General features: G+C 41.5%; 1 protein-coding gene across 1 annotated transcript in view; it reads right to left on the minus strand.

Annotated features, from left to right (window-relative positions):
• Positions 1-20,807, minus strand: part of grm8b (glutamate receptor, metabotropic 8b) — a gene marked incomplete at both ends in the record, with an annotated part of 151,231 nt that overhangs the window by 40,757 nt on the left and 89,667 nt on the right. The window contains 3 exons of the mRNA XM_083667148.1: positions 9,970-10,107; positions 12,099-12,253; positions 14,205-14,340. Of these exons, the coding sequence (XP_083523274.1) occupies positions 9,970-10,107; positions 12,099-12,253; positions 14,205-14,340 (429 nt within the window). The remainder of the gene's footprint in view (positions 1-9,969; positions 10,108-12,098; positions 12,254-14,204; positions 14,341-20,807) is intronic.

Genomic DNA, 20,807 nt, shown 5'->3' on the forward strand with positions numbered 1-20,807 from the left:
TGAGTGAGGCAAGTCTGCCTTGGCCTACCAGCCCCTTTGCGATTGCTGAGGTGACCAGTGTTTTTTTTTCTTTTTAATGATGTTCCAAACTGATGATTTTGGCAAGCCTAACGTTTGGGCTACTACATGTTTCATGTTTTTTTTCCGATTTTTCAGCCTAATAAAGGCTTCCTTGACTTTCATTGACACCGCTTTGATCCTCATGTTGACAGACCAATAGCAGACTCCAAAGGCAAAAGCAAAGCCTAGAATCAATTCTTGACATTCACAGTTCTTTTATGCCTACACAAATGATGTGTGTGGGGGGACATGCAGCGTTTGGCCTGTAGAGGGAGCTACAGGACCGTGGCCGGGGTGTGTCGGCGAGGCTTCGTTGCACACCTGTTGCAAATAAAGTCTCGTTGGCGAGTGCTTAACATGTGTGTGCTTCTGCCATTTCAGTAGGTGGGCTGGGAACGGCGAGTGGAGAGAGAGAGAGAGAGAGAGAGAGAGAGAGAGAGAACGAACCTTTTGACGAGGCTGGAAAGCCAAATAAGAGTTTGACGAAAGACTTTATGAATAAACGGGAGCAATCCCTGATCCCTATACTGCGTCTGCCTCTGTGTACTAACGGACCTTGTTACAATGTGACATAACACACCTGACTTACCAGAAACACCTGTCAAGCCAATTATCCCTTCACTTTCGGGTACCCTGAAATAGGGGAACTATGTATAAAAAGTGTTGTAATTTCTGAATGGTGAAACCAATATGTACGCAAATACTCAAATACTATTCTCAGCTTTTATTTAAATCAAATAAAAGCTGAGTATCTCTACTTTAACCACAAAATAATTGTTTGATTTAAAATCCAAACTTTTGGAGTGTAGAGCCAAAAGAAGAAAAAATGCTTCACTGTCCCATTACTTACGCAGGGCACTGTATATGTCAGAATGTTGACGCATCAATTCATAGTTCATAATTCATAATAATCATTCATAATTTGGACAGAGGGTCTGGAAGTCCTGCGGGAAAATGTTGTCTACTGTACTTCTACATTGTTTTCAGCATAATTTATATTCAACAGTTTTGCTACAGAGCCAAAACTCTGGGGAAAAAAACCAGCTGAAAACGTCCCGCACATATCAGTGTTTCCCCTGGAATTATTTTGGGCGGGGCACCAGGTGGTTAATATTGTTACATCATATGGCTACAGGTGGATCAGGGAGCCTTATAACCTTATAAGGTTCTTTGAGTGGGGTTCACAGCCATGCAATCTAGAGCCTTGAAGGAACCCAAAGTTACTATACATTACCATCAAAGATTGTCGCCAAGGGCGAGTCTAGTATGGCCTTTCCCCGGCCTAAACACCATTCCCAACGTTACTCAGTTAAGCACGGCAGGATTGGCTGAAGTTTGAGAGCAACCTTGGTGAATCACCACGACACGGCGAGAAAGAGAAAAAGCTTAGCAGCTGGGGGCCCAACCGGACGAGGGCACATAACCGTACGAAGACACAATCACCGGTGCAACCGGAGGATGACCAAATGCCAACCCTTACTCTAGACATGGAGATTTTACAGCTGAATTCTCCACCAGAAATGGCCTACGGCTCAGAAGTGAGCTTCCTTGATCTACTCTACGAGATGACCCTATCTACTCTACGAGATGACCCTACCTACTCTACGAGATAACCCTACCGCAGCTGGAAATGACTGCTTATAAATGATAAGTTGATTCAAATATGTGTAACTGCATAACTAAATAAGAGAAATTAGAATGCGAGTGTATGACCCCGGGTCAACATATCTGCTTGGGCCTCACGGTGATGACGGCTTACTAACACTGAAAGTACTAAGAATATAAAAATACTAATGTGTGATTGTGGTCTGAAGTAGGCTACCATAGGACTGAAGTTTAATTTTGATGATACAAAGTTTTATCACGGCATAAAAAGGGTTAATAGTGTGAGCTTTACCACGCATAAAAAGGGTTAATTGTGTAAGCTTCATCACGGCATAAAAAGGGTTAATTGTGTAAGGCCTACGGAGTGAAGTAGGTCAGGTTGTGGAAATTCCCAACAAAAAGTACCCTTGTGTCCATAATCAAAGCATGAGTGTGATAAGAATGTTTAGCAGAAACAAGGTGAACCGAGGGTGATTTACTGGATTCTAGATCGAATTCTATGCCTGATTGCTATGTAAGTATAAGGGTCGAATGTATTATTATGTCTTGTGACACTGAGAGTTGAGGGACAGAGAAACTTCCTTAAAAAGAACTTCATATGACCTTAAAAACACACACACACTGTGTTTAACACAAATATTCGAGCACAAACACACAAAGTACCTGCACTCTGGTGTTAGACAAACAGGAAGCCACATAAGAAGTGTTAGACAAAAAGGGAGTCACATTGGAGGACTTTTAGCAAGAGTATAAAAAGAGATCCCCGGAGCAGTACAACGGTCATTCCCCGCTGAGGAGCGTTAAAACCTGAAGCCTGAAGGACCGGAGCAGGACGGAGCGTGTTGGATACTTTACCCCGGGGTGGAAACTGGAGCTCTCATACTCTAGTGCCCGAAAAGTTCTCCGTGACCGGAACTCACACTCTGATTAAATTCTGACTAACGGACTCGCCACTGGACTAGACCTTTCTTTGTATAACAACGACTCTTTTCCACAGCCTGGGCGGAAAGAGGAACCGGCTTCGCTCGGCCAAGTGAAACTGGGACTAAATTCACAGACGAGTAAAGGACAGGCAGAGTAGGGACAGATTGATAGGGTTTTTATCATTTTGACATTTTAACACTCTGTCTGTAACCCATTTTTATGAGAACTCAGCTATGCTGTAATGCTTTAAGCCATTATTAAAGAATCTAACCTGCATTTAAAGGAACAGTTTTCTCAATTTAATTCTTAATTTTTATTTATTTTTATTTTTATTCCTTTGGGTAAATTGTACTTACCGATAAACTTTTTATCCGCAACCACACCAACTTGCACTCATATAAGATTAGAGCAGTCGTTAACCATAGAGATTACCCACTTCTGTGTACGGTTTTTTGGGGTGATTTTTCAGTTCAACTGAGGTGGGTAAAGGAAGTCAATGGAGGAACTATGGGACATAGACTGTTAACAGCGGAGTGAGTCTAATCGACACCAACCTACATAGGACCTTTTAGTAGCTGATAGGGTAAGACCCTGCAGGCTGAGGTCCATACCTGTTGAATAGAGGGTTGGTCCGGGGCACCTGTACAGGGCCTGAATTGCCGAGGGACAAGATACAGGGGACACCGCTACAGTAGGCCTTCATAAGAACTTCCTCTTTGAGCTGTTATGTGAATCTTCAGAGTCCCACATTGTTTGATTTTTCTTGATGCAAATTCCTCACCTCATTCTGTAATCCATAGGTTGCAATATCAAAGCATGTTTCTCGCTATTCATTTCAAAATACATATATCTCAGATTTATTCTTGTTATTGCACATGGCATGTAAACTTTTTTTCATTGATTAATGAAAGCTCTAACTTCAATCACTGAAATACGTTCATTTCACCATGAACTCGCGTTACCGAAGCTGAAAATTCATGACACACATTGTGCTCTTGGCACTGTGAGCACGCTGTGTCCATGTAGCCTACTACTAAAATGTGTGCGGCATCAACTGAGAAACATTACATTGTTATGAGTTTATTAATATGAAATTTCTGCCCTCCCCACCGATATAATGGTAGGGGAAACACTGCCACATATATTTCATGTCTGACATAGTGTCCATGAAGACACAATTTGTTCTAAATAAAGGTTTATCCAAGGACATCTCAAATTTCTCCAACCAGACAATAATTTGTCCTTTTCTGAATTGAAACAACAACTCATAGGCTACTCCTCACCCTAACCCTAACCATAACCCTAACCCTAACCCTAACCCTAACCCTAATTCATCCAGGCTGCCATGATTGTTAATTCATAATGAGAAAAAAATAACTTACAATAATAATACTAATTAAATCAGCTCACAAATTGGGCAAGTGAAGACACACATATAAGCTACTGTTTTACAACAAGCCCATCCAAATATATTATCCCAAATTTTAAATTGCTCAACGATGCTCCATGCTGGTTGTTTTTCCAAGGTAAAACACCTCAAATAACACGTGTGGAAAAGGCCAGTTGACTCGCTACTACTGTCGCGTTACTGTACCCCCAAAAATATAAGTTTTGTATATGACACGGTTAGGAAGTACAGACAGTAAACATGTCTGTAGTTCAATGGAGAGGAACACTGACATTGTTACTGACGGCTTGCGCATGGCATGGTGGAACGCAGACACGATGCCCTCTGACCTCAGGTTGTTAGATATTTAATTATCGTAATTTATTACAATGGATGACTGTGGCCCTCCATGACCACCCCTAGCTAGGCCATGGAGCATGCCCTCATTGTTCTTTAACCTTTGTTCTCACGCACACTCTCTCTCTTTCTTTCTCTCTCTCTCTTTCCCACTCCCCTCTCCCTTACTCAGGAGGAAATCAAAAGGACCACATAGGGGTGTTTACCCCTTATTTTATATGCTTTATAGGCCAAATGGACCAAAGCCCCTGAGGTCATAAGATGTGATAAAAACATGGGCTGAAAAAGATACAGTAAAGGGTTGGCATGAAATCATTACCACTGTATTTAATTTGCTGCATTTTTGCTGTTAACATTTATTAAGATGAGGATTGAGGCTGGCCTCAAACTTGGAAGTTTCACCGAAGAAAAAGTAAATAACTGCTGCGTGTGTTGAATCACAGTGATAATAGCCAGCGATAACATAGAGCATTTTCACCCTATAGCTATCCCTCTTGATGTCAGCTCGTTGTTGATTCCCTCTCCTCTACTCCAAAAGATAAGTGCACAGCTTATTCAATGTCATCACGGCAGGATACTGACAAACTGAGCAAAAGAAGGGAACTAAATTATGAGTTTGTGATGCACAGCAATTACCATTGAATGGAGCACTTAACATGCTTGACCTACTTTACACTTTTGCAGAACAAAACATCTTTTAGCCTCTAAAGCAACTTAATAGTTCCGCAGTATTACATACATTTTAGTACATGGTGAACAACCTCTTAGTGCACAAGTGTCTGTTGATTGCCAACGTCCTTTGCTTGAAACATTTTCAATAAGGGGAAAGCTTGAGTAAAGCACTAGTACATATACAGCTCTAGTACTTATTGTTTTGTGTTACCTCAAGGCAGGGGGTTAAACTAGTTTTGTAACCACTTTTGTGACTGAACAAATGAACAAACACACTGCTCCAGGGTGCGTGTTCTATATAGTCAGGTTCATGTTGCCTTATGTTTTCCTTGTTGTTTCTGTGCAGCTTAAAGGCCCATGGAACTTTATCCTGGACTAGTAACACAGATTAGAACTGAGAGAAGTGAGAATTTCTAGACAGTGGGCAACAAAGATAGGCTTGGGATACAGTAGGTACTACCTAACTTGAATAATACTAAGGGAAACAAGGTTTAAAGCTCTCAGGGAACAGAGGATAAGCCTGTGGTTGTGTATTAGTGTGCAGTAGCCTATTTACATTAGCATCTAGCATTGCATAAACGTTTGCCTTATATACTGAAGGATCGTATCATGAAAGTAGAGAGCCTAGCAGTGCCAAATCAAACACATTTTAACATTTCACAAGATATCTGAGGTCCACGTCTGAGAGCATTAACTGTACGTCTGTGTGCTTGAATCTCCTGTCTATACCAACATTTTGTGGTGACACACAAGTTTGTATACACACACACACACACACACACACACACACACACACACACACACACACACACACACACACACACACACACACACACACACACAAACACACACACACACACGCACAGTGACACACAACACACACAGTGACAAACACACACACACACACGCGATGACCGGAGGTGCTGCTGATTCAGCCGTTTGTCTTGTTTCATGATTACTCTGCAGACAGTGACAGCTCCAGATAAAAGATGCCCATACAGCGCCTCTCTCTCTCCTTATAGCACTAAAACTCAATCTCGAGTTGCTAATAAAATCAATTCAAGCTGCTCTTTTCAATCCCCACTGCCATGAAAAGAATACAGCCAGAAAGCCTGGGAGTGCATCTGACAGTGGCAAACTGCTCTCAAACCTTGCTCAGGCAAAATTACTTGAAGTTTATTATGGTAGGAGATGTGATACTTTCTCCGAAATCCTGTTTTGTGTGTCTGACACGTCTCCAAAGGATTTAGCCCAGAGTGCCAGTGTTCCCGCAAAAAAAAGAGTCCTCAAAATCATCAAGGATTAGATTTTGCCGCCCACACATTTTGCCGCACAATATGACTCTCTGTAGGCAAGCTCTGTGTTAAGCTAAGTGATGTGGAATTCATTTCGGGCAGCACCCCCCTCGGTCTCTCTCAGTAGGGCTAAGTGCAGTGACTTATATAATTTCACAACGCAACCAAGGTTAGCGTACACCATTTGCTTTTGCTGGATCACACATCTGCATCGGTTTTGGGTTCTTTGGACAGGAACAAATTATGCCCCCTTCCGTCCTCTCTTTAAAAAGATGATAATAAACAGACGATATGGCTGTGTGTTGATGACAGACGTATCTATCAGCAGTGGAGCATGCATGCAGATAAGAAGAATAGAGAGAAGGGGGGGGGGGGGGGGGCGGGGGATGTGCAAGAACGACAGCACCACAATTATTCTCATTACTTCAAGTTGCAGTGTCAGAACAATAAGTGTAACTCGGTACGGGCAAGGGACGGACGTCTGCCTTTGCATACGTGCTGCCAGACAGAAATAGATGATGGGGCTAGGGAAAGCTCACACATGCATCCGCGTTAATGCACACATAATGTCCACAAGCACATACAATATGAAACATGCCTCATGGCTGAAGTTAGCATTATTATTTTCATGCCTGAAAAAATACATTTAGCTACACTCACACTATCAGAGATACAAGCAGAAAAATAGTCACACAGAGGCTCTCTGTCTCTCTAACGCACGCACGCACGCACGCACGCACGCACGCACGCACGCACGCACAGTAAGTTTGAGTATCATCCTGTGTCACAGGTCTGCTGGGTTCCAGCACAAATGTTTCACTTTCCAACTGCAGTCTTGGTACATACTCGGTGAGTAGGAATTTGTTCCAGTCCAGCACTAACACCACCATCTCAGACAACGAACTAATTATGGTCTTCAGTCATGAATAAAGAGATGCTTATTTGTGTATAGGTTTTGTGTCAGCCACTAGTTCTAAAATGAGCCAAAAACCGGTCACTGAAATAGACAGAAATATTGTCAAGAAATTACCTTATTGGACAGGGGCACACTTCTCACACCCATGAGCAAAAGCTTATTTTGCAAAAGTGTATTGGCCTTAAACTGAGGACTGTGTTGTCTAATGTATAGTGCTGTGCACTAATGGGACAGTGAAGTAGTTTTGTTTGTCGCTATACTCTTTGGATTCAAAATAAAACATTTACTATGAGATTAAAGTAGAGATTTAATTCAATGTTTTCTTTTTTCAGATTGGTTTCACCATTTAGATATTACAACCCTTTTTATACATAGTCCCTCTATTTCAGGGCTCCAAAAATATTGGAAAAAAATAAACACATTCATGCCTACCTCCTGGAGAGTGTTTATGATCTGTGGGACAGTTGTTTGGGTTTTTTTCTTTTTCATTAATCGATTCATAGAGTATTTTCCAATACCTTGGTGCCCTGAAATAGGGGGACTATGTATAAAAAGAAGAAGACATTGAATTAAAGATGGTAATTTCTACTTGAACCTCACAGTAATTGTTTGATTTCAAGAGTTGTTCATATGTAGCCAACTATGACACACTGGACAGGGGCAAAAAATAACAGGGATTTTTTCTTCACATCATCGGGCCATGATACTGTTGATAGCCTACTCCCTCTCCGTCTCTGATGATCAGTGGAGAGGAATCTCACACCATGTTGCCTATTGCAAATTAAGTTGTGCTAATATTTTTACAGGCCAAAAAACAGGAGGTAAAACAGGACGGAATTATTACAACCATGGTCGCTTGCAGTCCGTAAAGATTACTGACATTGCCGATTTGTACAGGACTAAAATCACGGAGATGCACTGGCAATGATAACATTAACCTGTCTCACCTTGTAAAACAAATTTAGCATAATAGGGTTTAGATTGCTTTCATATAATACTGTCCTTGGGCTGTTTTTAAATAATAGGCTATAATATTGTTAAATAAGCACTACAAATGTTTTAAGTCTACATGCAACAGCCTAGGAGAGACAGGATGGACGGGACAGGAGGAGAAATAGTTTAAAATGTTTAATCCATTGAATAGGCCAATCTTCATGAGCATCTTCCCCGATGAATGAATGAAACAAAATGATTAAATGAAGATGCTGATCAGATCCGAAAGAGCTTGGCTAAAATGTCTCTTTAACAAGTTTGAAAGTGAGCCTCAAGGCAAGCGCAACTCAAGCGCCATCTAAAAATCTCAAATAATACTATCCCTTGGGCTGCTAATGAATCAAATAAAAATGGCAAGGCCTGAAGGCAGAATGGCATTTAGTGAAAGGAATCAAATCCAACGATTTTTGATCGTCAGGGGTAAGGTAGAGTAGCATGCACATCTGATTGGCCCGCTCTAACTGTCCGTTAATCCCAAACCAACATGAATTACAAGATTTAAAATTACATTAAAATATATTAATATCAGCTCACAAATGGGGCAAGTGGAGACACTGATATGTTTAAAAGCACATTGCCTATCCATTAGAATTGCTCAACAATTGCCCCATTGTCACCCGATTCATTTCAATCATAGTAACTTGTGTCTCTAATCTGCTAACGAAATCTGGTCCGGTCTGTCTGCCCACAGAACGTGCTCAGTATTCGCTCTCAACTAGAACAACACAAATAGAACACGTCAGCCAAAGGCAGCTCCTGGGCAGCCCCGGGCAGGTCTCTGCTGATCAAGCATGCACACTAGGTTACCAAGACGAGAAGCACACAAGACCAATTCAATTTGGCCATTTCATGTTATTTGATCATCAACTTTATTGTCAATCCATCTAACCTACTATATAAGATTTTATTCTTGATGTATACTAATCATAACTTGAGTACCGTAAGTTGTTGGCTCAAGTTGTGACTCAAATTGTAATGATTTGAGAAATGAATTAAAACTAGTTGATCCAAAGCATATCGATCACAAGAGAATAGTAAAAGTTGCATTACACTTAGAAAGTCTTACATTCAGCCATGATTTGTACATGTAATGTACATGTAATCTACTTGATATCATGATCCGAAGTAAATTAGCATCCCACAGAAAACATGGTCCAAATGTATCGCCAATTTTTAAATAGCCAAATAGGCCTCCTATGATATCTTTCATCACTAGCCACGATTGACAAGATTGTTGATCTCAAATCATGATGTTCGCTCATGACAGCATCCCTCGTTCTATCAAGCCTTGTTATGAATAAGATAACATTTATTATTTTTCTGTTCTGAAGCTGTGATGTCTAAAAGTGCCCAAATAACACAAGCAAAAGTAATAGCCTACTTTTGCCACAGAAGCCGAGTTATACATTGAGTCCTGTTTGCCTAATGATTTGATAGATCCCCTGGGTAAAATACCTCAAAGAAAATGTGAAAAAGTCAAGTTGACTCGATACTGCTGTGCGATATATGGCACAGCAAGTACATCAAGGTAAATCTGTTTGAATTGGTAGTGGTAAACTACCAAAATAAACTACAAAATATTGGCGCTGATAAACTAGGTATTCTGTGGCTGAATGAGGTAAGACAGTGATTTAGTTCATAGATTATATTTATACAAACTATACGTTGATGATCCAGGCCAAAACGAGAAGGTTAAAATATATACAGACATAGTTGTGAAGATGCCATAGTATCTCTTTAGGAAACATGCTGCACTGTACCTGTGCATTTCTTGGGGCTCCCGGGTCGTTTGCCATGCATCCCTAGCTTGCAGACAAAGTTTTCCTCCCAGAATTCAGCAAACCACACATTCCTTCTGTTGTTGGAGAGGGATCGGCTTCGGAAGTATCGGTCGAAGGCTGGGATTGAGGTGTGGTTGGGGTATAAAGGTTATATACAATGATAGAAGAACAAAGAACATTGGTTAGCTCATTGGGCCTACAAAAATATTCAGCGTTTGGGCATGACATCAGTCCAGGAAGACCACTGTGTGTGCAGGCTCTTATTCCAGCCTAGCTCTAACACATTCGATTCAGATACATTTGTTGTGTTTGAATCTGAAGACCATGTTTACACTCCAAGCAAAGTGACTAAACCTATTCTTTTTTTTCATATGAGATTTTTTTGGCAGACTGTTCACTCTAGTTTTACAAGTGACCAATATCAAATACAGTGCCCTGCGTAAGTAATGGGACAGTGAAGCAGTTTTTCTTCTTTTGGCTCGAAACTCCAAAATGTATACAAATTATAGGACAACGTCTCAAAGTCGACAGTCACCAAAGGCTCGATCGAGCACTCATAAGCGCATCAAGAACCAAGGACAAGTCCCAAATGGGACAGGTGGCCTGGAGACCAGACGGGTGCAAGGTGCTCCCTTCACAGAATGACGGACCAGGGGGTGAGCCCCTATAGTTGTTTCACCAGTATCAACATGGCATGGTGGATGGTGGCCATGTAGCCTTTAATGGCAGGTCCTGTAAGAAGGAGAGGGCTGTGGGAGTGGAGCACTGAAAAGACACCACACCATGCCTCTCAAGCCTACCCTTAAACGCCTTTCCATTAAGGTTGTGCAGACTGTGGAGGGGCTCTAGCACCCTGAATCGTGCTGAAACACATTTGCATAAAAAGTGTTTTCTGAATGGCAAAACTAAATATATACACAAATACCATCAAATAAAAGCTGAGAATCTCTTCTTTAACCTCCTAATTATTGTTTGATTTCAAATCCAAACTAGAGCCAAAAGAAGAAAAAATGCTTCACTATCCCATTAACTCAGGGCACTGTACGTGAGTTTAAACAGAGATCGCATTCTTAAAGATTCACTTGCGCAGTGGTCATTCTGCTTCTGTTCCTTTAAGAATTAGTTTGGTATAAAAGCTTTGAAACAAACAAGTCAGACAAATGTAGCCTAGACTTTTATTTTGGCATGAGTGTTTTGAGAAGGGAAGGGGAAAAAAAATCACTTTGCGTGATCTGACTGTTCACATGGCCAGGTATCAGAATTCAGATGAAATGTGGTCCAAATCATAATTGAAAAGATCAGATTTCTGTTTACATCAATAGCAAAACATCAGATACCTACAGTAACATTTGATATGGATCAGATTTGACCTGCATTCTAAATGTAGACCATTTGATCAAATGATCGTTGATCATTTAAACCAGGTACTGTGTTGGAGCTGGTCTTGGGAAAAAATCCTACGAACCCGTCAAACTCTTCAAGCCTGGAATTGCCCATCCATCCTTGACTCTGCATTTTATTAATTGCTGCATTTCGACAGTGGTGCCAGTGCGTGCCAAGACTTACCAGCTAATGCTCAAAGCCCTTTGCTTCAAGCCTAGTGAACAAGCCTTTTTGAATTTCCACAGTTGGGTTTACTAGTCCCAGCTCATATGATCTCCAGTTTGTTTACATTCTGCAGTTCATAAGGTGGAGAACTATGGAGATACTAGTAACAAGCGAAATCCTCCGGTTTCCCAACAGGTTCTGGTAAGTTATGCACTTTTTGACAATTATATTTGTAAAATGCACAATTCAAATCAATTCGACAGCGTGCTAACTTGATTATATACTTGCCACCCACAAAGTTCACTAGCCAACTAAAGCACTTGGATTATAAGAATATCCCACCCTCGCTCTAAACCGCAACCCTAACCCTGTTTGGCCTCAAAAGGACCAAGGGGGTAGAGGAGGCTAAAAGCCAGAGTTTTAAGCACCAAATAGGCCTGGAGTAAGCCCTGTTGAAGCCTGGGAGTGACTGTGGAGAAACATTTGACCCTGACATGCACTGGCATGCATGGCATAAGCCCCGCGGTGAAAAGCCGGCTATTTAGGCTGAGTTGTCTCACCGTCCACAGAGGCTCTCTTGGGGAGGATGGTGACAGCCCCCTCAGCCACCCTCTCCTGCTGGACCACCGGGGAGATCTTGGACCCCCAGCTGTCTGACCCCACCCACAAGAAGTGACCGGTCTGGTTGTTCCGTTTGGCCGCATCCAGGATACGCCTGTAAGACAAGAATGAGAGATGGTGTCAACCAACTAGAGAGAGAGAGAGATAATTAGGTGCATCCCATTAACAAACTGGTCCCAAAAGTATAAACCCCACCCACCTGGCTGAACTAAACCAAGCACACTTACTGTCACACCAAAGCATTGTCCAATTAGAAACAGCCTCAACCACTCTGGCATCAAATTACAATGAGATACACATGTCAAGGCAGCAGACCAACCATCACAAAAACTTGTTATCTTCGTGGCAACGGCTGTACCAATCTCCAATGATCCAGAGAGCCTCTTCACCAACATGAAGTGAGCTTTCCATCATTTTGGTAGTTTTGCCTATCCATCACTTTCAGGAAGAAAATAACCTAAAAAGGGATCCATCATAATGCGGTGATTTCTGCAAAGTTGCTGGCCCTCCCCCTCTCTCAATTTCCTCAAAGTCCCACCACAGGCAGACCATAATGTTACAATGAAGGCCTCAATATCAAACCTCAGGAGTGGGAAGCAGAGTACTCTTAAAATGCATCCTTCCTTCCTCTCCTCCTTGAGGAAGTCAAGTTGCTGGAAGTTGGAAGTTGGTGAAAGCAATGCTGTGAAAAGCTAGTTTTGACCTATACAGTCATGTTAGAGCAGTGATAATGACAAGGAAGGGAGGAGGAAAGGACACATCTTGAAAGTATTTCGAACAGGGCCAGAGTTATATTAATTATTCCAAGGCATGAAGACTTAAAATGATGAGGAGCATGGGAGATTGAGTTCTCATTGAGTTCTCTCCCCCCATTAGCATAGGCTCGACACTGGGATCCAGCCTGCACAAACTCAAACGTACGTTCAGTGCAGTAGTTTTACCTGCTCCCCCAGAAGCATGAACAGTTGTGCGTGTGGATGAAGAATGAGTAGCCCTCACAATCTGTTTCTACATGAAACTTCAAATGAATCAATTCCTAGTATTGAACTTGTGGTTTTATGTTGAGTGTCCTGTCAAACCTGAATATCTTCAAATGGAGTGTTGTCTACAGCATCCTATACCTCCAAATATAAACTAGGTAGACTGTATTTCCGTTTATCAGCTCAGTTTTATAATTAGTGTTTTGCTCGTAATGTTTCTATGACATTATCATACTAGCTGAATGAATATGTTTTTAAGCATCCAAAAAGCATTGATCATTTCAGGCACTTTGTATGGGGTTAACGTGTGTGGATCAGATAAAAAATTACTCCAAACCTAATATTACGTTGCTGCCTACAGTAGGAGCCTATCATCTCTGTATCACGTGATGGTGTAGGAAGTAACATTGACTACAGTAGGAGTCTATCAACTTTGTATCACTCGCTGGTGTAGCAGGTAACATTGACTACAGTAGGAGTCTATCAACTCTGTAGCACACCCGTATCATGCAAGTTTCACATACATGGATTTCACATGCATGGTGTAGCAGCCCAGTAAGGTAGAAGGTGTTGCCAGTGAGAAGTACTGCAGTGCTTTCATTCCAGTTAGGGTTCGGGTAGATTATCATTAACACTTCAAGATTCATCTGATCAAGAGGGAGAAAACCCTGGAGCGTTATGTTAACCTTATGCGTTGTGAGGAATTGCAAAGAGAGGGACGTGGACGCATAAACAAGGTTCCCTTACCCAGAGTTCCCGGAGTTAATCGAAACATCATTATCTCAATCCACAGTGAGCCGTTTGTGGATTAACTGATGGAGGATAAACAGTTTGTTCTTGACTCTGAGGTGCCTAGAGTATAGTGGAGAAGTGTGTGTCTCTGTGTGTGTGCATGTGTGTGTGTGTGTGTGTGTGTGTGTGTGTGTGTGTGTGTGTTTGTGTGTGCATGTATATGCACTTGTATGAGTGTGTGCACTTATGCATGTACACATTTGTGTGTGTGTGTGTGTGTGTGTGTGTGTGTGTGTGTGTGTGTGTGTGTGTGTGTGTGTGTGTGTGACCCACCGGATGTCGTCCTCATTGGCAAACATGATCACGGCGCGAGCGTTAGAGGTCTCCAGCAGACGGAGGATGAGCTTGTCAAACTCCCCCGGCTTGGGCTCCCTTGGGATCTTCAGTGACTGGGCTATGCATACGCCACCTGTGGGGAGGCAGGGAGGGGGGTGGGAGGAGTGGGGGAGTAGGGAGGGGGGAGAGAAGAAAGGGACGGGGAGAGAAGAAAGGGACGGCGAATGAGAGGAAGATAGAGAGGGGTTGGATAGAGAGATAGGGGTAGAGAGGAGACAGAGAAGGAGGGAGAGGGAGTGAGGGAAAAGTGGGGAGTGAAGAAAGTGACGAGGAAGGCAGAGAGGGGTTGGATAGAGAAGTGGGGGGTAGTGAAGAGTGAAGAGGGAGGCGAAGAGGAAGAGAGGAATAATACGAAGAGAAAAGGGTTGGATAGAGAGATGGAGGGGTTGGGAGGCAGAGAGAAAGAACAAGGGAGTGGTGCAGAAAAAGAAAAAGAGGGGAGAGTTGTAGTGAGGGTGAAGAGAGGGAGAGGTGTTGATGGAAAAGAGAGAGAGTGAGGAGAAGGGAATAGTGTGGTGGAGAGAGGAAAATAAATGGGGGGAGGGAGAGATAGACAGAGAGAACCATGTAGACAGGGAGAGAGGATAGGAGAGAGAGATGGGATAGAAAGGAGAAGAAGATAAGAATGAGAGGACGATTGGAGGGGTGGGTGAATGAAAGGTGAAGTGAGGATGAGGACATGAAAAGGTGAAGGGTGTAGAGAGAGCGAGTCGAGGAGGAGAGTGGATAAGAAGAGAATGAATAAAAAAGAAAAAAGAAGATAGAAGTAGAGACAGTTAGAAAAGAAGCAGGGTCATGACAGAGAAACAGAGGAAAGGAGAGGAAAGAGAGAGAGAGGGAGAGAAACAGACCATTACTATCTGATTCCCTCATGTGGACAGTTGCAGCATACTGATGAGAGACCCAGAGAACAACACAGAGTGCCAAAGCCATCCATCCATCCATCCTATCCCATCCCTTTCTCTCTCTCTCTCTCACACACACACACACACACACACACACACACACACATTAAGATCATTATCTTTTCAAGGGGGTGTGGAAGCGAGCCACCTGACAATACACTGCAGAAAACCTTTCGCTAAATACTCTCAGCTACAGTATGTTGATGCTACTCATATGGCAAGAAACGTAAGCAGACACCGATTGTTTTTGATCTCACAAAATTAGATTGTTACATGTTTAGGCATGGATGCTAGAGAGGTTATGATTACTGTTAGGGGTTACAATAATGTAAAAAAACAGCCAATATTTGTCCTGTATTCGACCCAGCAACTCATGGCATGCATTCTGATTATTCCCCAATTAGGAATAGCTTAGCATTGAATAGCATCATGTTAAAGCAATGTATAATGAAATGACACACAAACCATGACTTAAATATTATAATGTATCCAAACAGTTTTATTCAATATAAAAGTAATTTATATATTTAAAAACATTTAAATGTATTTCTCCATGTTACATTCGGTATAGTTGGATAGGAATAACATGTGTGTGTAATGCCACACTTATGAAGCTGGTCAAATTTGCAATTAGATTAATTGTACCCTAATGAATAGACAGATTACCCATGGCATGGTACATACATTAGTAATTATACGACTAAATGATTGTGCCTCATTCAGCATTGCAAACTGGGGAGAGCTCTTCGCCTGGTTAATATGCCATTTATTTTTATTATTCAATCATTGGTCTTTATATGAAATATAAATTACTATTACTCACCTATTGTGGCCTTGTGAAAATCACACTGAGGGGTCAGAATAATTTACCGGTGGCTCGAATGATGGTGTGGAAAAAATTAAGGAAGGGGAGTTCAGCAGCTCAGTGTTGAAGAGAGAGGCGGACTCTCACAATGTAATAACTCCTCTTTTGTAAAAGGCCGTCTCTCATTCACTCTTCACACATTCAATATTAACGAAGGCTAACTAGTTTGACGGTGGGTGGTTGGCTGGGAGAGGAAAGGGGTGGTGGCTTTCTGAAGTTGCTTTCTGAGCTTTACACAGCATGTCATATGAAAATGTGTGAGGTGTTACCTTGATACCAATTTACAAACAATTGCTCGCAGGAGAAAGGAGGCTGTTGGTAACGTCAACCATCTGGTATGAAATTGACATTCCATTATGTACAGACACTATTTATGTTTTGCATGTTGACATATTTAGCATATTGTTTTAGACGAGGATGGAACTGAATCATGTGTGAGTTTCAAGAGGCATCCTGCTGATACCGTAAACAACATGTCTAAATACAAATTATAGCAGAAAAATACCTGATAAGCTGTAGACGGATTTGGTGGCGCCAACCATGTGATTTAAATGTATTTAAATGTGGCTGACACAAAGACAGGGATCGTCTGATCTTCCATTGTGAATGTTAATCAATGCCCACCTCTCTCAGCCAGGAAGACCTATTTACAATTAAATGAGCCTGCCTGGAGGACGCCCTGAAGATATCGTGCCTTGCCTGTCCTCTAATCCTTTGCTATTGTTATGTGTATAGTATAGGCCAACAGGACTCTCCCATCAATGTCTCTGATGTCCTATTGTTGGGATGGTATTTAAGGACAAGAACAGCAAGAGTTTTGTGTTAGGCCTGTGATGAGCACCATTCTCCTGTGTGTCCTTGACACGCATAGTGTTAGAGTTATGGTTAAACTTCCATTCGTTTACTACAGTTTGCTTATTTTATATGTTTCTTTGAAACTATTAAATTGGTTAATTTGTTGATACTCTATTCTCATTCTTTCTAGGTGCATTTATGTGATGTTGCACACTAGATAAAGGTTCTGTTAAAGCAGTATGACATAATCGTGACCAGGCTATCACAGAGTTCAATCTAGGATCCGATATGATCGAGTGTGTCACACAGGGATGAGCAAATCATTATCAATCATACAAAATAATTAATCATAAACTATACTTTGGAGTCAGATATAACGTAATGTAACTTGTGTTAATTGGTCATGTGACCACTAGTGTAGAGTCCGCTTTGTCATGTCCATAACTGTCTTAAGTTGTACTTGTCACGCCTAAGGTTGCTGTTCTGGTGACTCTGGTGCCCTCCTCTGGTGGTCCAGTGCCAGTGCTGCCTCATCACTACTCATTCCGATCACCTGTGTTTTCCTGCCCTGTGTATATATATAGCCCTTTTGTTCCCCTGTGTCTTTGTCAGAGATTCTCTCTGTCCGATCGTAAGTGGATCCTGCCTGCCAGTCTGTTGTCCGTATTATCTAGTCGTTTACCCCTTTGCCTTGTACTTGTTAGCCCGTTTATTATTATCAATTATTATTATATTATTATTATTTAATTATTATATTATTATTATTAATATATTATTATTTCTTAGTTCGCCGTTTACTCCACTTGTGAAGTGTGTACCTTAGTTTATGGAGACTGGTTTTCTCCACTTTTATTTTTTACCCTTTTTTTCAAGTATATGCCTTTGTACCCTGCGCAATCCTCTCATTAAAGAGAAACTTTATTTTTGCTATATCTTTCGTCTTGAGTTATCCATCCACACTTGGGCCCACCCTACCAACACTTAACAGTACTGGGGAATACATGTACAGTGCCTATAGAAAGTCATCATACCCTGTGAAATCTTTACCTTTTGTCACATTACACCCTGGAAATTAAAATAAATCAAATCTAACTTTTTGGAGCTGTATGTACACATTATAACCCTCATAATCAAAGTGAAAATAAAAAATGTAAAAATTCTGGACAATTATTAAAAATTAATTAGTGAAATACCTGGTTTGGTTAAGTGATCAGCCCCTTAGAGTATACCATTATAAACTTGCTCAGGTGCAACCAATCAACTTCCAGATCAAACACCAGGCTAATTGCCCCCCACCTGACATCAATTGTAGTGGTTTTGATTACTTCAGAATAAAACCAGCTGTTTCTTGAGGATTCCACTACTAGAAGTGCATGGTTCTGCAAAGAATTCACCATGGTTGGAAAAGTACTTTCAAAAGGCCTCCGGGATAAAGTTGTAGGAAGGCACAAGTTAGGTGAAGGCTACAAAAAGATTTTGAAGGCTTTAGCTATCCCTCTGAGTACCGTTCAGAGCATCATTAAGAAGTGGAAGGCGTATGGCACCACCAACACCTTGCCTAGATCAGGCCGTCCGTCCAAACTGGATGACCGAGCCAGGAGGACATTGATCAGAGAAGCTACCAAGAGGCCAAAGGCAACTTTGAAGGACTTACAAGTCTTTATGGCTGGGACTGGTCTGTCTGTGCATGTGACAACAATCTCACAAGCTTTACACAAAGCTGGCCTGTATGGCAGCAAGAAAGTCTCGTTCTCGTTTGTGCTATGTCACACTCAGTCTCGTTCACTCAGTCTCGTTTGTGCTATCCCAATTATTCAAACACTTTACATTAAGTGGTGCTTAATTAGCATGGTATTGAAATGGGTTAGGGTTAATTAGCATGGTTATTATATGGGTTAGGGTTAATTAGCATGGTAGTTATATGGGTTAGGGTTAATTAGCATGGTATTGAAATGGATTAGGGTTAATTAGCATGGTTGTTATATGGGTTGGGTTAATTAGCATGGTAGTTATATGGGTTAGGGTTAATTAGCATGGTAGTTATATGGGTAAGTTCTAGCATAGTTGTGACAAAATGAGAAGGCAAAGTGTAATTACAGTGTAGGTACACGTTATACTGTTTATACTACTAATTAACTTTATATATTCTTTACACCTTTAGGATAACATCACAGTGCACTCAAATAATGAGCACGGCAGGCCTTTTCTTAATACTCAAGCATATCCGCCAACACAGAGCTATTCTGCCCACCTACATTGAGAGCCCATCCTCAATGAGGAGACAAATGGCTGTGAGCTCTGTGGGATGTCTGAGCTGTGATGTCGTAAGTATAGAAATTATAGAATGAACTCTTGTTGGGTCTCTTGCCAATAGCTTGTAATTTAAATACTGTGGTTGTAGAGTGATATAAAAGCAGAGGTCAGGGAATAGCTTGTTCTCTTTAGTTTGGTTCTCGTCATGAGCTGTGAGTAGCATTGTTTGAATGACCTGTGGTCATCTCTCTCTCTCTCTCTACTCTCTCTCAATTAGAATGTAACATTTTTCAATTAAGTATTTGCCTTGTAATAGTTGTATAAGTATACAGTATTATTAATTGATTCATTCTATTTGAACATTCTTGCACTAATTCAGCACAAACTCAACAATTCTTAGCACTTAGTGATAATTACATTGGAGTCAGATTATCAATATAAGATATGCTTTGCTATTAACAAAATATAGCCAAAAGTCTCAGCCAAACCTTCACATGGAAACTGACATTATTATAAATCCACTACAATACCAGATGCTCATGCAACATGAGACAATCACTCCACTTATGCATAAACCATAACAAAAATCACACTTTGTCGATCGAAACCCACCACCTGTTTAAAGGTTGACCAAATTTGACAGTGGGGTGACATTCTGCCCACGGACATCAACAAAAACTAAAATCTGCCTACAGTACAGTGCATTCGGAAAGTATTCAGACCCCTTCTCTTTTTCCACATTTTGTTATGTTACAGCCTTATTATTATTATTATTATTAAATGGATTGAATTATTATTTTTCCCTCATCAACGTACACACAATACCCCATAATGACAAAGCCAAAACAGGTTTTCAGAAATGTTTGCTAATTTATTAAAAAAAATAAACTGATCACAATTATATAAGTATTCATACCCTTTCCTCAGCACTTTGTTGAAGCACCTTTGGCAGCAATTACAGCCTCATGTCTTTTTGGGTATGACGCTACAAGCTTGGCACACCTGTATTTGGGGAGTTTCTCCCATTCTTCTCTGCAGATCCTCTCACACTCTGTCAGGTTGGATGGGGAGCGTTGGTGCACAGCTTTTTTCAGGTCTTTCCAGAGATGTTCGATCAGGTTCAAGTCTGGCCTCTGGCTGGGCCACTCAAGGACATTCAGAGACTTGTCCCGATGCCACTCCTGCGTTGTCTTGGCTGTGTGCTTAGGGTCGTTGTCCTGTTGGAAGGTGAACCTTCGCCCCAGTCTGAGGTCCTGAGCGCTCCGGAGCAGGGTCTGGTTTTTTTAAACCAAATCTTGATTTCATCAGACCAGAGATCATTTCTCATGATCTGAGAGTCCTTTAGGTGCCTTTTGGTAAACTCCAAGCGAGCTGTCATGTACGTTTTACTGAGGAGTGGCTTCCGTCTGGCCACTCTACCATAAAGGCCTGATTGGTGCAGTGCTGCAGAGATGGTTGTCCTTCTGGAAGGTTCTTCCATCTCCACAGAGGAACTCTGGAGCTCTGTCAAAGTGACCATTGGGTTCTTGGTCACCTCCCTGACAATGGCCCTTCTCCCCCTATTGCTCAGTTTGGATGGGTGGCCAGCTCTAGGAAGAGTCTTGGTGGTTCCAAACTTCTTCCATTTAAGAATGATGGAGGCTACTGTGTTCTTGGAGACCTTTACCACAGATGGACTCCAATCAAGTCGTAGAAACATCTCAAGGATGATCAATGGAAACA

This window comes from Argentina silus (genome assembly GCF_951799395.1).
Source record: "Argentina silus genome assembly, chromosome: 3".
Taxonomy (NCBI): Eukaryota; Metazoa; Chordata; class Actinopteri; order Argentiniformes; family Argentinidae; genus Argentina; species Argentina silus.